The 18,657-nt window shown below is 56.8% G+C and overlaps 3 protein-coding genes across 4 annotated transcripts; all 3 read right to left on the bottom strand.

Moving 5' to 3' along the window:
* Positions 1–101: 101 nt before the first annotated feature.
* Positions 102–13,536, bottom strand: PRPF3 (pre-mRNA processing factor 3). 2 transcript variants are annotated; one of them, XM_080368699.1, is made up of 17 exons: positions 13,411–13,536; positions 12,976–13,039; positions 11,196–11,379; positions 10,276–10,406; positions 7,005–7,151; positions 6,483–6,566; positions 6,158–6,378; positions 5,490–5,796; positions 4,639–4,805; positions 3,915–3,997; positions 3,193–3,336; positions 2,807–2,906; positions 2,187–2,300; positions 1,513–1,631; positions 855–938; positions 675–736; positions 102–368 (listed from the first exon to the last, which is right to left on the bottom strand). In XM_080368699.1, the coding sequence occupies exons 3-17, from the start codon at positions 11,338–11,340 to the stop codon at positions 222–224; spliced, it is 2,055 nt and encodes a 684-aa protein (XP_080224825.1). In that variant the 5' UTR covers positions 11,341–11,379; positions 12,976–13,039; positions 13,411–13,536; the 3' UTR covers positions 102–221. The 2 variants fall into 2 exon arrangements, with proteins under 2 accessions (XP_080224825.1, XP_080224826.1); XM_080368700.1 differs by lacking the exons at positions 11,196–11,379; positions 12,976–13,039; positions 13,411–13,536 and adding an exon at positions 7,975–8,070 and having other exon boundaries at positions 10,276–10,407.
* Positions 13,537–13,703: 167 nt separating this feature from the next.
* On the bottom strand, positions 13,704–15,244 carry MRPS21 (mitochondrial ribosomal protein S21). Its single transcript, XM_080368701.1, has 3 exons — positions 15,204–15,244; positions 14,864–14,959; positions 13,704–14,193 (listed from the first exon to the last, which is right to left on the bottom strand). The coding sequence occupies exons 2-3, from the start codon at positions 14,944–14,946 to the stop codon at positions 14,013–14,015; spliced, it is 264 nt and encodes an 87-aa protein (XP_080224827.1). The 5' UTR covers positions 14,947–14,959; positions 15,204–15,244; the 3' UTR covers positions 13,704–14,012.
* A 118-nt stretch (positions 15,245–15,362) lies between these two features.
* CIART (circadian associated repressor of transcription) lies at positions 15,363–18,590 on the bottom strand (the record flags this gene model as incomplete). The annotated part of the gene is made up of 5 exons (XM_080368208.1): positions 15,363–16,276; positions 16,396–16,474; positions 16,551–16,626; positions 16,838–17,013; positions 17,999–18,590. The coding sequence occupies 5 exons, from the start codon at positions 18,588–18,590 to the stop codon at positions 16,006–16,008; spliced, it is 1,194 nt and encodes a 397-aa protein (XP_080224334.1). The 3' UTR covers positions 15,363–16,005.
* Between the last annotated feature and the right edge of the window lie 67 nt (positions 18,591–18,657).

The raw sequence follows: 18,657 nt of genomic DNA, 5'->3' as shown, positions 1-18,657 counted from the left end.
ACACACACACACACACACACCCACCCCGTTTCCACAGCCAAGAAACAACGCGGGGGCAGGCCGCCTCCACCGCCCCACCCCCACAAGAGGCGTAACGGTGATTTGTTTTAAAAAATATGTCTTTAATGGGTGTGCTGAGGAGAGCAAGGGGTGGAAGGGGCTGTCCGAGGTCCGGCGGGGGGGCTGTGGTGTGAGGAGGGGGCGGCGGCGGCCCCCTCACCTCAGTCTGTGGACTCCAGCACCGACTCGCTGAGGGCCAGGTCCCAGTAGTGCTCCGCACCGTGCTTCTTAAAGTGCTCCCGTGCCATGTTCTCCGTGGGGCACTGCTTAAATTTCATCTCGCCGAAGCTGCGGTCCTTCGCTGTGCCCTGGGAGGGGAAAAGGGGCGCTTTCCCACCCGTCTCTGGGGGAAACTCGCGGGAAACGCAGCTCCCAGCGGCTTGGGGAACCCGGGAAAAAATATTTTTTCAGGCTTATGTGTGACTAGGGGGAGCACTGCACGAGGGAGACACTGCCAGCTCCGCTACAGCTCCAGAAACGCTACGGAAAAGAGTCGGAGCGGCAGGTTTGCCTCTGATCCAAAGCCTCCCAGCATCGTTCCTGCCCCAGCTGCTGCTGGGGCTCACTTCCCTCCAGCCTAAGCCCCGCCGGTACAGACCTAACCCACGACTCACCTCCCAAACCAGAGAGCATTTGTTTGTTTTCTTAACAGACTCCTCGTCGGACTCATCATCATCTGAAAAAAAAAAAAAAAAAACAACCGGTAAGGCCAATTTTAGTCCCGAAGGCAGATGAGGAGCGGAAGCCCCACCGCCGCTTCACCACCCCTCTTATGCACACAGTTTTACACTTACCCTCTCCCTTTGTGTTCGATGTTTGCTCGTCCCATTTTATTCGATGAAGCATAAGACGTTTGAATTTCTTCTGTGCTTTTGGGCCTGGAGAAGAATTGAGACTCATCGTTCACAAATAGTCCTTTAACCTTCAGTTTTCAGGAAGTTCGAAAAAGCAGCAGAATCCAAACGATGCCCACAAACCCTTCCCAGCGCACCCAGCTGACCAGGCATGGCAAGTAAGGCACAGCCAGACTGACCCAGTGCCAACACCCGTGGGGTGGCTGAGACTTTCTGGCAGCCTTTGGCACCTTGGGATTTCCTGCTGCCAAACAGGCTCTTCAACACCTCGCAAAAATTACTTAGAACAGCACAAACCATGAGAAGCTGCGGCAGACTGAGAAGTCTCCTCACTCTATGCATCCGCTCAGAGCATCACGGATTCAAATCAAGTGCTTTTCCCTTCAATGCTGAATGCGCTGGGTTTTCTAACTGGATTACAGTGCACTCTGCAGTCAGCGCTAACCCCATTAGGGCCGTAATTAAGGGAGTTTCAAATAGCCTCCTTCCTTCCTTGTCCTTCCGTAACCCTCAATCAACAATTTTCACAGTAATTTTTGCTAGAAGCAAGCTTTTGAATGCTACGCTGTGACCGAAAGCCTGCCTCAAAAGTTCTCACCTCCTTCTACCACGACCACGTTGACATCTTTGTGTAAAACCACCACGCCTGTTAAGTACAGCTGGCCAGCGTTGGCTTCGATTTTGAATTTTTTTGCTGGATTGCTCAAGTTTCGGACCCTAAAGGATAGGATAAAAACCAAACACAAATGTTTGTGGAAAACCAGAATTATAATAAAGCCATAAAAGCTCCCTACTCTGCCTCAACTGGGTCCAGTGTTTCCTCCCCCAGCTCCGCGGGGGCTTTACCCACACCTCAAAATGACATCTGTTATCAGACTGCTGAAGCGGCTGTGTCTGTCCCTTCCCATTATTTCATTTAGAGCTTTAAAGTTTCCCAATTTCCAAACAGGGATGCACCAGGTCAGCTCTGACAGCTAGGAAACAGCTCTCCCCATTGGAAACTGCAGTCCCAGCTGAAACGCTCCAAACCCGACATGTGTTTTTAGTGCTGGACTGTAACTCTGTCCTTAACTTATCCTGTTAACGAACATGTCTTTTGGGAGAGCGTTAATTGCTACAAGCCGGGATGCTTTAACGCTGGATGGAAACCTGATGAGTGGGGGCACAGTCCTGCTACTCAAGCCTGCTCCTCCCTACCAGCAGGTTTCTCTAGAGCCTTTCTCTGGTGTATCTAGAAAGAGATGTACGGTGAGCGCTCTGCCCAGCCCTCACCTGTACACAGCTATGTGAACTCCCTGCGAAACGTCTTCTTTCAGCTTTTTAACCTTCTTTGCTTTTCGCTGTTCTGCTGTGAGCTTTCTCGCAGCGTTCGCTTCTTCGTGAGCTCTGGATGCAAAGAAAGATGCAGCTATAAGCAAGACGCAGCGTTACAGCATCACAATGGATCCCTCTCCTTCCCAGCACAGAATCCAGACCCCAAAGCAGCTGCAAATCCTGCCCAGATCTCCACTTGCACCTGCCTGGATTACAAGCACGTGGGCTTTTTTAATCCAGTCACCTGTCCAAATTCATCCTCAGTCTCTCCATGAAAACATTCGTTAGTAACAACTGTGACCGTGACCATCATCCTCATTATGGTAGGAAACCCATTTAATATAGGGCATGAGGCCTCTCTCCAGTGGGAAGAGCTGCTCACCAAGACCCAGCGCCCTGCCGGCCTCAGGGGGGTCATTCAAGGCAGCTGAAACAGGCTACGAGAGCAACGCGCAGAAAATCACACTGCTGCTGCTTCGCTGCATCAGTTCAAGGATTTCGTTCTCTACAAATGCAGCACCAGCAATCAACCCATCAAAAAAACGACCCCCCAAAGTACGGTACAACGTGCCACCTACTTCTGTCTCTTCGCCATCTGCGCTCTGACATGAGCTTCGACTTTTGTTGGGTCCTGAACAGCTTCCGTCCCCAGTACTCGCATCAAGTTTGAAATTCTTACTGCAGGGAAACAGGAGAGGAGCTGTGAGAGGCTCCTGTCGGATGCCGGTTTGCCAGGACGGTAAAGCACAGAAACACCAGGCACACGTGCAGGCTCATAAACCACCTGTACGGGCAGGTGTCGGATCACAACAACACACCGACACACAGATCCACACCGTCCTGCCGAGGCTGGGCGGCCTGCGGCTTTCCCAGCCATGTCCACGCTTGGCCCGGGCCACTGGTTTGAGGGCCCACACTAGCCCGGAGCGCCGCTGGCAGCGGGCCCCCTGTAACCGGCATTTACCTTTGGGCTCTGGCGGCGGCATCAGGCCCAGCCTGACTTTCTCTTGCAGCTCCTTCTGCGCTTCTCTCCGAGTCTGTCGTCGTAATTTCTTCTGCTCTTTCTTGGTTAAATAAACACCCAGGGTCACTGGTGTGTCACTGTCCACTGGGAAAAGAAATGAGGCAAGAGAAACGTAAATCTGCTGTTGAAGAAGCAAGAGAAAATACTGCCTGTGACCCTTACCGGAGGTGGGGGGGAACACCCCCACCACGCTCTGTGACCCCCACACTATCGACAAACCTGACCCCCACACCAAACGCGGAACCAGGCAAATGGGGTTTGACTGGGTTTTTTTATTATTATTTATTTTACTGAAAAGTTAAATGCTCTGTGGTTATTTTATGATCCTTCCTTGGGTCAAAACTAGGCTGCCAGCGAGGAGCCCATGTCTGCACGACCACCCAGCGAGCACAGAGCAGGCCATCAGTAGGTAAGCGAGCTACCCGTAACTACTACAGGTTTTACAAGTTTCCAAAATCAGGGCAGAGACCCTCCCTCCCGATTGTAGTTATCTTCACATTGCTTTCCAACTTGTCTTTGCACAATTTCTTCTCCTCACAGAGACATGAGACGCTGGGCTGCAGTGCTGCAGCTGGGGGCTTGCACACCCCACAAAGTACTAACCCCTCAGAGTATTTTGTGTTTAAGTTCAACAGCAAAGTTGACCAAAACTGGGGCAGTACCTGGTGGGTTGAGCTGCGCCGGGTGCTCCACGAGGTTCGTGATCCCAAAGTATTCATCTTGCTTTGAAGACGTTCCACCTTTTCTAGAAGGGAAAGAGTTGGGCATCATTGCAAAACTCCCAGTCTGAATTCCTGTGTTCCCTTCAACACAAGCCATGGAAAAAAAATAAAAAAAATAACGCTTCCCTTGGGCCAGCTGTGCTGGATACCAAATCCCTACCCAAATCACTGATCAGAGCTCGATGTGCTGAAGGAGACACGCAGCAACGTAGTATTAATGCGTAGGTGTCTCCTCCAGTGGAACAGCCACCCACATTTCACGGTTAGGAGACAGGCTTCCCACAACTCTACTGGGAACAAGACTCGTAGAGAACACTCACGCTTGAAAAAAACCCCAAACCACACCACCAACTCTGGGCCAGAAACAGCACTCTAACTCCAGGGCAGCCGCTGCCTCCAAGACCTTGGAGTCTTTGGGGGGAACACAGCCTCCAACGGGGAGAAGGGCAGCCACCGACCACCAAGACCTTGGGAGAAATGACCCCAAGAAAGACCTTGGGAGCAAACCTGGTGCTGCTGGGATCTCAGGGATGAGGGAGGTGGAATTCCACAGCTTAAGCCGATACACCTGGTCCAACCCAACACACCACCACGTGACCCTCAAGATGCTCCCAGTTTTCCTCCCGCGGCAGCAGGATCAAAACCCAGCAAGTAAACCACTTACAAGTCGAGGCCGTTAGGGATGATGTAGGAGTCCCACCACTCTATCTCTGGGATCTCCCCCTCTTTCAGCTCCTTCTTAGGGGTAATAAGAGCCAACTTGGTGGAAGTGTGTATCCCTGTCTTCCTGGCAGCCTGAGAGATCTCTGCCTGCAGTTTTTCTAGTTGAGCCTGAGAACAAGGAGCGGAAAACGGCACATAAAGGTCATTCCAGAACAGCACAACCTTCGGGAAAAGCACAATACATATGCACCTGCTGATTGATTTCTTTTTTTCTTAAAACAATCTGAAGCAGACCACAGAAAAAAACCACACAGCACAGGACGGCAGAGTGACAAACCTCCCAGAAATCTGGTCTTATTACTGAGCCTTCTAGGAGCATGGAACAATCCCAAAGGAATATCTCCCTAGAGGCATCGTATCCCTGGACTTTTCTGTCTTAATGAAGCTCTTCTCTCCCCCTCTCCCCAAGACCTCGGGCATTTTACCAAGATTCCTTTAAACCTCCACTTCTAGAGTGATCAGTTCTGCAGAAAGAACGCTTAGGACCAATAATTATCTATTCTCTTTGGTAATTTTCAACCTTTTGCCAAAATAATAAAAATAAAAATTTCTGTCTCTCATCAGGTAAGGATAGCTGTAAGAAAACTCATTCCACACACAAGTTCTAATTGGGATGCCTCCCTTTCCGACAAGAATGGTGTTGACAGAAAAGGTTCAGGTGACTTTAGTGAAAAGCTTCCTAGGCAAAGCCAACACAGCTCCCTTCACATCCCAGGAGAAGAGAATCAGCTCCCATCCCGAACCGAACCCTCACTCCTGTGCTGTCAGTTAGCATGGCAAGACCCCAAATACCTTCGTTCGCAACCTCTGGGCAATTTTCTCAAATTTGCCTTTTTCATGGAACTTAAAGGTGCGTTTCTGACGCTGGGCTGGGGTTATGGAGACCCGGGGGTCAAAGTAAGTGTTCGACTCCATATCTTCCGAGGGCTTTTCTTTAAGCTGCTGTTTGAACTGCTCTCTCTTCACAGCTCTGATGTTTGCTTTTAGGGTTGGCATGCGGTGAGTCAACTCAATCTCTTTACCAGTCGCATCAACAGTTCGGCCTTGCTCATCCAAGATCAGTGGCGTAGGCTTTGTCTGATCCTTCAGCTCCACTTTCCTGGCAGCAAGAGACAATAACGTTGCATTAAAACGTGAGCACAAAGGAAACGTGAGCCCTGTTTCCACGGGAAGCACCAAAGGGGCCCACAGCTTGTGGAAGGCCTCCTTGTTACGTTAAATCTCATCTATGCTGCCAGCACGGACTTAAAGCTCGTGCGCAGAAGCTGGGAGTCTTACCCAAGGAAGGTGTAACCTCCATTTCACCTCTTTAATATCAGATTTATTCCTTCAGCAGGCGTTAAGGCCAGCGCTAGGGAACCAACAGTACTGGAGAAACCCTCGGTCAGACCCTCCACCAGTGTTTTGGAGTTAGGCTCACCAGGATCACACAGAGTGTGCAAGGAACAGCAGGTACTCACGGTGGCGCGATCCCCATCGCGTGCAGGTTGGCCAGCCCCACCATGTTGGCGTTGCCAATGAGCCCTGGTTTCAAAGCCAGCTGAGCCTGGATTCGGGCCTGCAGCTCCGCTGCTTTCCTGGCCTTCTCAATGGCATCGTTCATGAACGTCGCTGCCTGCGAGGGCTGGATCGTGTTGCCGATGGGAAGGCGTTCCGATTGGGATGAAGAAGAAATTTTGGGCTGTTGACAGAAAAGGAAGTTTTGTGAGGTGCGTGTTCTAGCACACCAAAGTCAACAAGTCATAGCTGAATCTGCGGGATTTGCCTGTGGCTGCCAGTAGGTACCTGTGGTGTCGGTGGACTGATGAAACTCAGCTGCTTTTTCCTCTCTTCAATCTGCCGGGTGGCTGCCTCCATCATCTGTTTGATCTGTGGAAAGAGAATTGGACAGTGAATTTTTCTTCCCTTTATCAGAAGGAGGGAAGGGGTCCTCAGCACCCCGTTACAGCTGCAGATGCAGGCAAGCCAGCGTAGTGAGAATGATATTGTATCAAACGGCATGGATCGACAACCTCCAGCTGTAGAGAAGGAATTTTACCATGCAGACACTCTCTACCAAGACCTTTCAGAAACATCCAAACTTCCCTCACTCGAAGGTTTCACATCATCGTTAGCCTAACGCACAAGCAGCCGTGAGCCTTGTGAAATGAACACAGCAAGCAAAGGACAGTCAAAAGCAACTTGCTGTTTGCTCGCTCAGCTTGTGAGGTGAATTAGGATACAGTAAACACTAAACCATGTTGGGATTCAAGATCTCAGCCACGGGCAGCTCTGTTCCGGGGCAGAGCTCATGTAACACAGCCTAACCTGTAGCTTGGTCAGCATCCCAGGGCTCTCCGACGGTGGGCCTGGAATGACCTCAGGCTCATCCTCAACCTCCTCGAATCGTGGTATGCGCCGCTTCTTGACACCAGAAGATTCCTTGGATACCTCAGAGTCATCACCAAAGACATCCTAATGTAAAAGGAAAGGAGAAAACTGTGGTTAAAAACAAAGGGTTCTCCTCATGGCCAGCGTTTTAAGATGAGAAACCAGCACGCGGATCAGATCTGGCACCGTACGGTCAGCACTGCGTTGCGGTTCAGTTTCCAGGGCAGCGCTCGCAGGCTGATCTACCGGTAATCCCACATGAAACCTGTGCCCTGGTCCCCCACCAGAGAAGCCTCCATGATGATCCATGCAAGAGCGTGAAGGACAGGACACATCACAGGGATGTGCCTGTGTAATAGCCACCACATCATTCCCTCAGGCGGTCAAAGGTTTTTTGGCACCGAGGAGACTGAAGGTCTCGCTCAGCTGCCCAGCGAGATGGAAAAAGCCTGCCCACAAGCTGACCTGACTGGGCTAAAATAATTTCCATGTCTTCCACCAACTTCAGAGGGTTTGGTGAAAGAAGCTGCGCTGTCCCACCACGTCCTCCCCCAAAGGAGGATGCAGCCGCAGACCCAGGGTGGGTCGGCGTTTCCTCACACTCCGACCCAGCCGACTCCAGCTCAGATCCAAAGACGCTGCGCTCCAAGCGAGCCGCTCCGGAGAAGCGCAGCTCAGAGAGCAAGATCACGCTGCTGGACTCGCATGCAGCGCGAGGGTCACAAAACAAAAGGCAAGGTGCGCTTTACATGGAGCGCTGCTCAAGCACGCCCCAGCTCGTGAGACTGCAGCCATGGATTTCATCTAGTCAGTGCCTGGTTTGTGTAGGGCAAACTGGATTTGTCCATGTGACTGTGTTACTGTAGTGTGTGTGTCAAGGTGTTATTTGAAAATAAAATATACACACCGGTTGTAAGCGTTAGTTGCAATCCCTTCTTCACTATAACGGTTCATATTCTACAAGGACACTTCCTCATCCAGACACAGGTACTTCTTGGAAAACCTACAAGTTCAAGAGAAAGGACTTGCCCATAGTATAAAGTGTGTAAACCATTACGTTTTAGTTCCTGAAACTTCCCAAGCAATGACCTACCCCACAAGAGTTAACCAAGGAGAGAGAAGGCAGGCCAGGCAGCGCGTTGAAGACAGCTAACGTAGCACTCTGAATTAATTCACTGCCCATTGCTACAAGATCTAAGTGTGCAAGTACAAATTCCACTCTAAAACCTGCGCTGGGGTGAAGGGGAAAGTCAGTCGGCAAGTATGGCCGCGATCTGACAAACTCACTAGACGGCCTCGTGTTACAGCAAGGGTCAGGACAGATCTAGATCTTGATGGAGGACCTCCAAGGAAGGTAATTCCGGACAGAAGGGTTGACTATTTGGCAGGCGGGACGCCTGTCCCTATGCCAGGAGCCAAGAGAAGAGGATAGGTCCGCTCTGCTGCTTCCCAGCCCTGCTTTCGGGGTAGCTGGCAAGCCGAGGATGCCATCAGCAGTCACGCAAGACACCCCAGTGGCTGCTTCGCTGGAGAAGAATCGTCTGCTCCGTACCCAACCCCATCCCTGCTCTGCCAGCACGAGATCCCCTCTGCATCAGGATGCTGCTCCCTCCCTCCCTCCCCATCCGGCAGCGCGCTGGCCACGGCCACGAGGAAGATGATGAGAGGACAAGACAGCCCGAAGGCGGGCACAGCAACAGGGGAATCTGAATTCAACTTGTGAAGAAAGGGAGGACCTGCAGGTGTTACTAGTGCCACAGGGCTGCGAGTGTTGCCCCGCCTGACACCGTGACATCACGAAGCACCAAGCAGCGATGGGACAGACAATGTCCCCATCTCTCTGTCATCTTCCCAAGAGGTCAAAAGCAAGAGGGTTGTGGGGAAAAGCCAGGATCTCCCAGCCTAGCTGGAACCTCGCCTTTTTAACGGCCCTGCAGCAGCTCGGCACAGCGTTAACCAAATTAAAGCAGAACCGCAGCACAAAAATACTTGAAAGATGCTTAGTGGCAGTTCTGTGGTGACCAAAAAAAGCTGCATGAGACTGAGATCTTTTTAAGCCACTGCTGCTCTTTGGGAGGGGGATGGACACATGAACCCAAACCTCCCCAGGTCAGTAAATGGAGTTGTGCTGCTGCTCCTCGGGCTGTACCAGCTCGGCAGGATGGAAGCTGCTTTAACGCACCATTCGTTAGCCGGTGAACGTACGCAGACCTGGAGGAGACCCCATCTGGCACCGGTTAAAGCCTCAGCCAGACAGCTGGAGAAAAAGCAAGTTTCTAACGGAAAACAGGGAGTGGAAGCAGCTCTCTCCCAACACACCTGAAGAGATCGAAATCCCGAACACGATTATTGCAGCTCCCTGAGGTTAAGGGCTGACTGAAACTGTCACAGAGAAACACAGATTGCCATACAACAGGAACCTCAGAAAAAGCGAAAGGAAACTTACTTTGTAAGCGGGGAGCAGCATGGAGGGTAGCCCCTTTTAAACTCGGCATGCGAGTGATGGAAAAAATGCAATTCCAGAAGATGGCGAGTAAAGTCTTCAAGAGAAGAAAGGAGGTGAAAACAGGTTTGGATGCATGAGACTTCCACCATCCCAGACAAGCATTAGATGGGAGAAACACCAGAGAGCTATTAAATCCCTGCCGTAATTAACCTTGTGCTATGACAGGGGTTGTCAAAAATCATCCTCTGTTGATTCCGGATGGGGGGAGAAAAGAAAAAGAAAAAAAAAAAAAAAAAGAGAATGAAACCCCACCACAGAGCCCCACTCAGCGGCTGACAGGGAGAGCTGGCTGGCAGGGTGAAACGCGGCGCCTGGGCAAGGAAGAGTGACGGGAAGTTGCCGGGAGTGCTGAGTGAGCCCAGGCTCTCACTGAAAACATAATGGTAAAGAGGGCAAAAGAAAACAGAGTGACGGAGCCCCGGTGAAGTTACTCCACTGCACGGGCCTAGCAGAGATTGGTAAGGAAATCAAAAGCCCCAGCCTCCACCTTGGCTGCCACCAAGGAGAGCATGGCGCTTCCTCATCCGAAGAGAACCCGCAAGGTAAAGGCTCACACACTTCATCATGGAAAAGAGTCTTTTCTCTTGAACTTTAAGCATTACGAGATGTACCTCTCTGGAAGAGGAAAGTGTGGCAGAGCACCAGTGCTGCCTCCACGGCCACCAAATCACAGAAAAAAAGCAATCAATAATCAATAATCACCTTCAGTTCTCGTTTTCGGTTCCGGTCACTGTTGGACTTGGAGTGCCTGGAGCTTCGGCCTTCCTCCACCGCTTCAAAAAGCTTGTCCACAAATCGCAGGGTGGAATCGTCAAGAAAGGGTTTGAGGTGGTCTGGAAAAGAAGAGGAGTTGTGTAAATTCAGAATTCACTGCTTGGGATGAGCAGGCGAACGGAGAATCTGCCGAGAGCTCTGTGAATCTGTAAAGCACTTATTTACAAGTGGATTCAACTGTACTAATGCAGCGGGGCCTGCGACCCGAGGTCCGGAGGCCTCTGGGACCTGCAGATCCTGTCGGCAGGAGCTTTAAGGATTAAGTAAATCTGGACCTCAACTAGAAAAAAATTAGGGCTCTAACGGTCAAAAAAACCCAAAACAACCGAAAACCAAACCACAAATTAAATTATCATTTTAAGTTCCTTTAGAAAAAGAGCCCTTTAATTAATTTTTACTTCCCCTTTTTTTGTAATGTATTCCAAGGCTTTTGGTTGCATGTCACGTGTCCGCATGGATTTGCAAGTACTCACCTCTGCCTCAACAAGGCGGAGTCAGAACCACCTTGGACCTACACCTGGACGTACACTCAGGAGATTCCAGGTTTGGGGTTTTTTTGTCTGCTTTAGAAAACTAGCCCAACACACAGCAGATTTCACGCCACCGAGGATGGCATTCGCCCTCCACGTTCTGCCAGCCACCACTGGCAAGGAAACCCTGACCCGCCACGCAGCCCGGCACCACCAGCAGGAGGTCGGTCTTCCGGGAATAGGAGGAATGATTTTAAGTCTGATTTGAGGCTATTTCAAGGCTATTTGAGGATTTGTGTGCACTTATTTCCTCCATCAAGGGGTCTGACCACCTCTACAAAGAGCTGCAGGGTCAGGGCTGGAGCCCACAGGACGTACCAGCTGCTTTCTTTTTGTCCATGCCTTTCCCGACGCAGTTCAGCGCTGCGGTGACCACGGTGGGCTCCGAGAACCCCAGGACTCGCTTCACCGTCTTCTCGATCCATGGTTTCAGCTCATCCAATTCTCTTTTGGAGAGCGACATCTTTGCCAGAGAAGCTGAACTGAATTATCTTACTCGTACCTGTAAAGAAACCAAAATCAGAAAACCACAGGCTAGTAAAATAAAAGTATTGGATTATCGTTGCTTCCGCGCTGCGCTTTTCTCCTTCACGAGAAAGCTCACAAGCAATGAAAGCTCTCGGAGATGACTTTTGCTCCCTTATTTTTAAAAACACAAACTGAAACTAGACGAGGCACACAGGGAGGAAGGGCCTTGGCAGCCAGGAGCCACGACCTGACCAGACAAAACGCAGCATCAGACCCCGCGAAGGGAAATCGTGCTCGTAACTTCATCTGCGGGGAAAGCCCTGAACCTCCTACATCCCACCAGCCTTCCCTCATGGATGACGGACACATGGCAAGCCCCACCTGATCCTCCCAGCTCAGGCTCCTCTTTCACACACGGATCCGCCACAAACGGGAGTAAAACGTTTGGTCTCAGGGCATCCCTTCATGCCCCAGCTTCTCCTTGAACTTCGCTCAGTTGTTTCCCTGGCTGCTATTCCAGTTACTGACGCACCTCGAGCCACACAGGTCCATGCAAGTCACGCACCTGCTCACCCTTAATTAGCCCCTTCCCCGTGAGGTTCACAAACACCTTCTGAACATGTTCCGCTTGACTGATACTTAAAAGTTCAGCATGTGGCTGGCTGCCTCTGGGTTTGCTGTTTAAATCAGCAGCCAGCGGAGGCAAACCCAAAATGACACATTTTTCAAGGCAAAAAATTTCTTCCCGTCAACTGTTAGCGGCTCTCGCACCGTCAGTCACAGCCTGCAGATGCAGTAATGTTTGATTACGCGCCCGGGACCTAATCTGATTTGGAAACCAAGTCTCCTTTATCTGGAAACAGGAGAAAATCTTCTTAAGGAAATTGTTTGACCTCGGCATTTCTGCCCCGCATAAGAGGCCTGCAGAGCTTTGACGTGGGTTTATTTTAACAGAAATCCAATCAAATACGGTTATCAGTCCCAAAACCAAGAATGAAGAGCTTGGGTGTTAGCTGTAACAAAACGCTTCGATTCCAGGTCTGCGAACAGCAGCCAAGAGAAGGAATCCACAGGTTTAAAGCAGCAACCAGGGGCTTCGCTCTCCCTCTCTGCAGCCAAAAGCCTGAAAATCCCCGCAGCCACTGGCTTTTTTCCAGCAGGTTTCCCAGAGATGGACTCAAATGTAGCAAAACCCACCCCAAAAAAGCACAATTATGGCATTTCATCCTTAAGTTCCGACTCTGCTGTACGTAATGCTTCGGGACAAAGCTAGAGGTTCAAGGCAAGCGGAAAATAATTACAACACTGACACATCAACAGCTTCACACGCGCATGGTATTAAATGGAAAACTTAATTAGCGCGTGGCTTAAGCTCTGCATTAACCTTTCACTTCTGTAATCGAATAAGGACTGAGAGTGGAGCGCAACAGGTTTGATGGTGTTTTAGTTGGAATGTGGGGAGAGCAAACGCGCCGCTGGGGGTCTGTAGGGAAGGTGCAAACAGGTGCCCACGAGGACCGGAGTCCTGAGCACTCCCGGGCCACAGGGCATCAGGAAGGAGGACGGTGGGTAAACACCACCTACAAGACTTTAGATACCGGTACGGGCATTGCCACTGGTGCCGCGTTACCTGCCGGGACGGTGCGAAGCTGGAGCCGATGCTCCCGCGGCGCTGCGGCCTCACCAGCTGCTTCCTTAGGGGGTAAAAAAAAATAATAATTCAGCTCCGCCGCGGTTGAATCGCCCGCCGGAGGCTAGAGCGACCGCTGAGGCGAGGCCCGGCCCGCCCAGAGCCCGCTGCCGCATGCCCGGTGGCCACCGAAGTGCCCCAACGGCGCTGGGGATCCCCGGTGGTCCTGGTGACGATCCCCCTCCGGCTCCAACGCCCCACACCGGGCCCGGGCCCGCCAGGCCCGGTCCCCGCCAGGCGCGGAGCTGCGCGCAGGGCCCCGGCCCGGCAGCGGGACCCCTCAGGGCGCCGCGGGCCCGCGGCCAAGAGCTCGGGGCCGGTTCCCGGGACACCCCCGCGCCCCCTCGGCACCCCTAGCTCCCCCCCTCCCCTCACCGGAGCGGCGCGGCGGGGCGCGGCCCCGGCAGGCCCCGGCGGCCCTGACGGTGACGGCACGTCGGGGCGGAAGCGGAAACGGCCGCGCGGCGCCTGCGCGCCCGCCCGCGCGGGGGGTGCCGGGAGGGAAGAAGGCGGGGCCAGCTGCCCGTGCCCGCCGGCGTCACGTGGCCCACGAAGCCCCACCCACCCCGCGTTTCCCGCGCTCTCAGCCAGCGCGGGAAGCGCCGCCGCGTGTCCGCGGACGCCGGGGCTCCTCCCGCCACGGTTAATTAAAGCCAAATTAAACGCAATTAAGGGAAGGTAACTTTTATTAATTTTTTGGGGGAAGGCCCTGGAGCCTTTATTAATTGGGGGGGTGGGGTAGCTCCCTCCTTGGCCCTTTACTGTTGGGGGGGGAGGGGTGGTGCCCCCCCCTCCCCTCCCCTGGCCTTTATTAATATGGGGGCGTGGCTCCCCTCCCAGGGCCATTATAAAGGGGTGGGTGGTTCCCCCCGGGGCCTTTATTAATTGGGGGTGTCTGTGCTCTCTCCTCTGCCCTTCATTAATTAGGGGGCCATGATGCTGCCCCTTGGAGCTGTTATGAAATGGGGGGCTCCACACTAGCAGCCCAGCCAGGGGTCCGGCCGGTTGGTCCGCGCCAAGAAGGTGATCTTCCGGGCCATCTCGGTGTTGTAGACCCGCCGGCACTCCTCATAGGCCCGGCGCTGCCGCTGCCGGCATGGCTTCTCGTAGTAGCGCCGCCGCCGCACTGCCTCCACCACGCCATCAAGCGTGAGGATCCTGGCGGGGGGAAGAGATGGGGTGAGAGGGGCCATGTTCCCCCTCGCTGCTCCCCCCTTTTCTGCATGATGGAAACTCGCATGATGGATTTGATTAAAATCGGGCCTGGCTTCTGCCATCGTAATGTTCCTGCATTGATTCCAGCCGCGCACCCGGAATGAGGGCGGGAATTGGTGCCCGCGGACCTTCATTAAGCCATGACATGAAGGCAGGTGCGGCAGGTCACAACCTGGTGCTGGGACACCCCCCTCCTCCCCGCCCACCCCCCCCCAGATGTCACCAACCCACCGGTGACACTGCTGCCCATGCTCCTGCCTGCTTTTATACTAACTCATTTCATTAATTCATTTTAATTTAATTATGTCTGCATGTACGGACACATTAGGATGCAGAGCTGATGGAAGACCCCCCCGCACGACCATCCCCAACCCCACCCCCTCATTCTATAGAGGCGTCCAAGTTTGAAAAAAACCCAAAAATACACGTTCTAAGCCAAATTCCTGGGGGCTGGGGTGGGGTTTTTTCCTTGTTTTTAAGAACCTGGACATACTGGATGTGTAAAGCGGGGGGCTTCACGCGCAGGACCCCAGCCAAGAAGTAATTACACCTGGTTTAATTAGCGTGACCAGGCCCCCGGAGCCGCTGCCCCCCTCCCCGGGCCCCCCCTCACCTGTTGAGCGAGCTGTAGGCCGCGTCCACGTTGCCGTTCTGCACCATGACGGTGCGGCCCAAGAAGCGGAGGTGGTTCGCCATGGCCGCTGCTCTGCTGGGGGACGGGGGGGGGACGCGGGCGGCTGGGACGGGGCGGCCCCGGGACTCCCCCCAACCCCCCCACCGGGCCCCGGCTGGGCCGCCCCCGCCCTCACGGAAGGACCCGGCCCCCCGCCCCCTCCTCGCCCGCGGAGGCCCCCACCGAGCCGCCGACGCCCCCCACCCCCCCCTCCTCCCTCTCGGTGCCGGGCCCGGGCCTGACAGGCCCCGTCCGGAGCAGCCGCGGCCGCTCCACTCACCGCCCCAGCGCCCCGGAAACGGAAGTCAAACTCCGTACCGGAAGTCGCGGCCGTCACCAGCGGGGGCGGGACTTAGCTGGGGTCACGCGGCCATAGGTCGGGATGGGCGTAAGGGGCGGGGGTCAGGGTGCAGGTCACGGGGTCAAAGGTCATGGCTAATTACGGGGTAGAGGGCGGGACTTGACCCATGGGGCGCGGCGCTCTGTGGGGTACAGGGGCAGGTCACAGGGTCAGGGCCTGGGAGGGGGGGACGCACCGGGGGTCCCTCTGCGGAGGGGCAGGGCCCAGCCCCGCCCCCCCCCCCCCCCCGCATTCCCCCGGACAGAGGACACCGGTACCGGGCAGCCCCTGCCGCTCCCGCGGCATTTATTGCTTCCAGCAGGGCCCAGCCATGGGGCAGCCCCACTTTGGGGAGGAGGGGGGGGGTGGCACAGACCCCCCACCCCCAAACCCCCCCGTAACGCCACGCAGGGGGAAGGCACAAGGCCAGCGGGGGGGGCCAGCCCCCCACCCCCTCCCCCCGCAGTACACCAAGGCACGTCCCCCCCCCAGCCTTGGGGTGGGGGCTTTGCTCTGCCGAAGGCACATGCCCCCCTCCCCCCCCCCCCCCCCCCCCCAGATTTTTGGGGCCCCCTGGGGGGGTGTAGGTCCCGGGGGTCCCCCCATGGGACGGCCCCACCCGCCCGCAGGTCTCAGTGTCCACAATTAAAAAAAAAAAAAAACAAACCACCATCCAAAAAAGGCAAGAAATCCAGGGGAGAGACACCCCCCTCCCCCATCCCCCACTGTGGGGGGGTGGTTGTCACGCCTCCGGCGCGGGGGGTGTCCCTGTCTGGGCGGTGGGACGGTGGCAGCGGGGATGTTCCCCCCGCTGCGCTGTTCTGGTGGGGCTGGAGACGGGGGTGTCCCCGGGAAGGCGGCGGCAGCGGGGAGCCCCGTGGGGGCCAGCGGGGGGGCGGCGGCGGGGGGCAGCGGGGACGGGAGCTGGGGCCAGCGGGGGTTTGGGGGCGACGTGGGGGAACCAGAGCCGCAGCATCCCCTCGACCTGCAGCAGCGTCCCCAGGTACCGGGCGCTGTGGGGACAGAGAGCACCTGTCACCCTGCTGCTGGGTGTGGGGGAGGGCAGGACCCCCATGGGGGGGGGCCCTATGCCCCCCACCACACTCCCCAGGGTCATCTGGGGGGCACTCACCCCATTTCTGGCTTCTGCAGGACCCCGATGATACGCTGGAGGCGGTCCATGGCCACGCTCTGCTGGAAGCTGCTCAGCCCTGGGGGACCCCAAAACTGTGTGAGTGCTCCCGGGGGGGACTGGGGGGCTGGGGGGGGGGAGGGGGAGGCACCCACCTCTGTCGTATCGCCCCCGCTTCAGCCCCTCTAGCAGCTCCGCCAGCGGCTGGATGAAACCCCGCAGCTCCTGGCACTGGGAGGAAGAGGATGGTGGCTGGGCCCGATCCCCAGCGGGGAGGGGGTCTCATGCCCCCCCAGCTCTATTTATCCCCCCCCTCCCCCCCTGCTTACCCCCCACCCCCTCCCAGTTATTTCAGGTTGGGAAACTGAGGCAGCACCAGGCAGAGACACATTCTGAGGGGCCCAAAGCGCTGCCCCCAACCCCCCCCCCCCAAAAAACTCACTTTTTGGGCAAAGAGGCGATCGGCATCGCTGGGGGGGGAGTCCCCCCCCTCGCCCCTCCGGGGTCGCTTCCCCCCACGGGGGGATGGAGGTAACTCGGAGGGCGTTCGGGCTGGCCCCCCCAGGCGCTTGCGGCTGCGCTCAGGTTTGGGGGGGCTGGGGGGGGGGGGGCGCCCGCCTCGGCTTCACTGTCAGAGGGACCCCCCGGGCTGGAGCTGGGGGTGGCACAGGAGCAGGTGCGGGCGGGGGGCTCCATGGCAGGGTGGGGGGCGGCAGGGGCCCCCCCCGGGGAGCCGCTCCCTGGTCTTGGCTCCTGCGAGGGGGGCAGGGGGGGAGGAAAAAAAAAAGAGGGGAAAAAGCAGGAAATTGGGCAAAAATGGAAAATAAAGTGATGCCTCCCCCCACTGGGGGTCTTCCCCCCCCCACCCCCTCCTCTGGCAGCTCCCACTCCTGGGTGGTGGGTCCGGCATCTCCCAGCACAGTGAAGGGGGAGGGTCAGGGACCCTCCCCAGCACTGGGAGCCTTCACCCAGGACCCCCCACCCAGGATGGGGACCCCCCCTCACCCCTAGAATCGGGCCCCTCCTGCCTGGTCCCAGGGCTTGCCAGCATCGTGGCACTGAGACCCCTCCCCAGGTGGCCTCAGGCCCCTCCCCAGGCACTGGGACCCCTCCCCAGAACGGAGACACCCCCCCAGATGGCCTCAGGACCCCCCCCAGGTGGCCTCAGAACGCCACCCAGGCCCAAGACCCCCCCCCCCAGCTGGCCTCAGGACCCCCCCAGAGGCACCGGGACCCCCACCCAGGACTGAGACCCCTCCCCAGGTGGCCTCAGGACCCTCCCCAGAACAGAGACACCCCCCCAGGCGGCCTCAGGACCCCCCTAGGAATGGTGACCCCCACCCAGGACCGAGACCCCTCCCCCAGGTGGCCTCAGGACACCCCCCCGGCACTGGGACGCCCACCCAGGCGGCCTCAGAACCCCCCCCAGGCCCAAGACCCCTCCCCCCCAGCTGGCCTCAGGTTCCCCCCCGAGGCACCGGGACCCCCCCCAGGTGGCTTCAGGACCCGCCCCGGCACCAGGACACCCCCCCAGGACCGAGACAACCCGCCAGGCGGCCTCAGGACCCCCCCACCCCCCGACCCTGGCTCCCCCGGATCCTACCTGCTCCCGGCTGCAGCTGCGGCGGTGCCGATGTCCCCGCCCCGGGGCCGGTATCGGTGTCCCTGTCCCGGTACCGATGCTGTGACGATATCCCGGGGCCGGTATCCGTGTCCCGGGGCCGCTGCCCCTGTTCCCGTGCCGGTATCGGTGTCCTTATTCCAGTGCCGGTGTCCTGGGGCTGGTGTCCCTGTCCCGGGGCCGGTGTCCCGGGGCCGGTGTCCCGGGGCCGGTGCCCCTCTTCCAGTATCGGTGTCCCGGGGCCGGTGTCCCTGTCCCGGTATCGGTGTCCCGGGGCCGGTATCCCCACTGCCGTCCCGGTCCCTGTCCCCGTGACGGTGGCCCCGCTCCCGTCCCGGTCCCGCCCCGGCTGCGGCGGCCCCACGCGGACACGTGCGCGGCCGCACGTGCCTCCCGCTGGGCCCCGCCCCCCCGCGCTCCCATTGGACGTCGAGCCCCGGCAGGGGGCGGAGACTCGGCGCCCCGGCCCGCCCTCTCGCCCCCGTTGGCCCGCGCAGCCGGCGGCGCTGCCCAATGCGGAAGCCGCTCTGCGCTGATTGGCCAGGAGGGTGGGGCCGCCGTCACGTCCCTCCATGTGGCGCCCCGGAGGGGGGGCTCGGAGCGAGGCAGCGCCCCCTGGCGGGGGGCGGCGGGGCCGGGGG

Source organism: Falco punctatus, assembly GCF_963210335.1.
Source record: "Falco punctatus genome assembly, chromosome: 18".
Lineage (NCBI taxonomy): Eukaryota > Metazoa > Chordata > Aves > Falconiformes > Falconidae > Falco > Falco punctatus.
This window is presented reverse-complemented; position numbering and strand designations above follow the sequence as displayed.

What these genes read in the sequence shown, in the direction of transcription:
- MRPS21 (XM_080368701.1), bottom strand. Translation starts at nt 14,946, where the DNA reads ATGGCGAACCACCTCCGCTTCTTGGGCCGCACCGTCATGGTGCAGAAC. An exon ending in GCCTACAGCTCGCTCAACAG is followed by an intron (nt 14,194 to 14,863) that starts GTGAGGGGGGGC and finishes TCCCCCCGCCAG; the next exon opens with GATCCTCACGCTTGATGGCG.
- PRPF3 (XM_080368699.1), bottom strand. Translation starts at nt 11,340, where the DNA reads ATGTCGCTCTCCAAAAGAGAATTGGATGAGCTGAAACCATGGATCGAG. An exon ending in GGATGCTGACCAAGCTACAG is followed by an intron (nt 6,567 to 7,004) that starts GTTAGGCTGTGT and finishes CTCTTTCCACAG; the next exon opens with ATCAAACAGATGATGGAGGC. An exon ending in GTTCACATAGCTGTGTACAG is followed by an intron (nt 1,632 to 2,186) that starts GTGAGGGCTGGG and finishes CCTATCCTTTAG; the next exon opens with GGTCCGAAACTTGAGCAATC.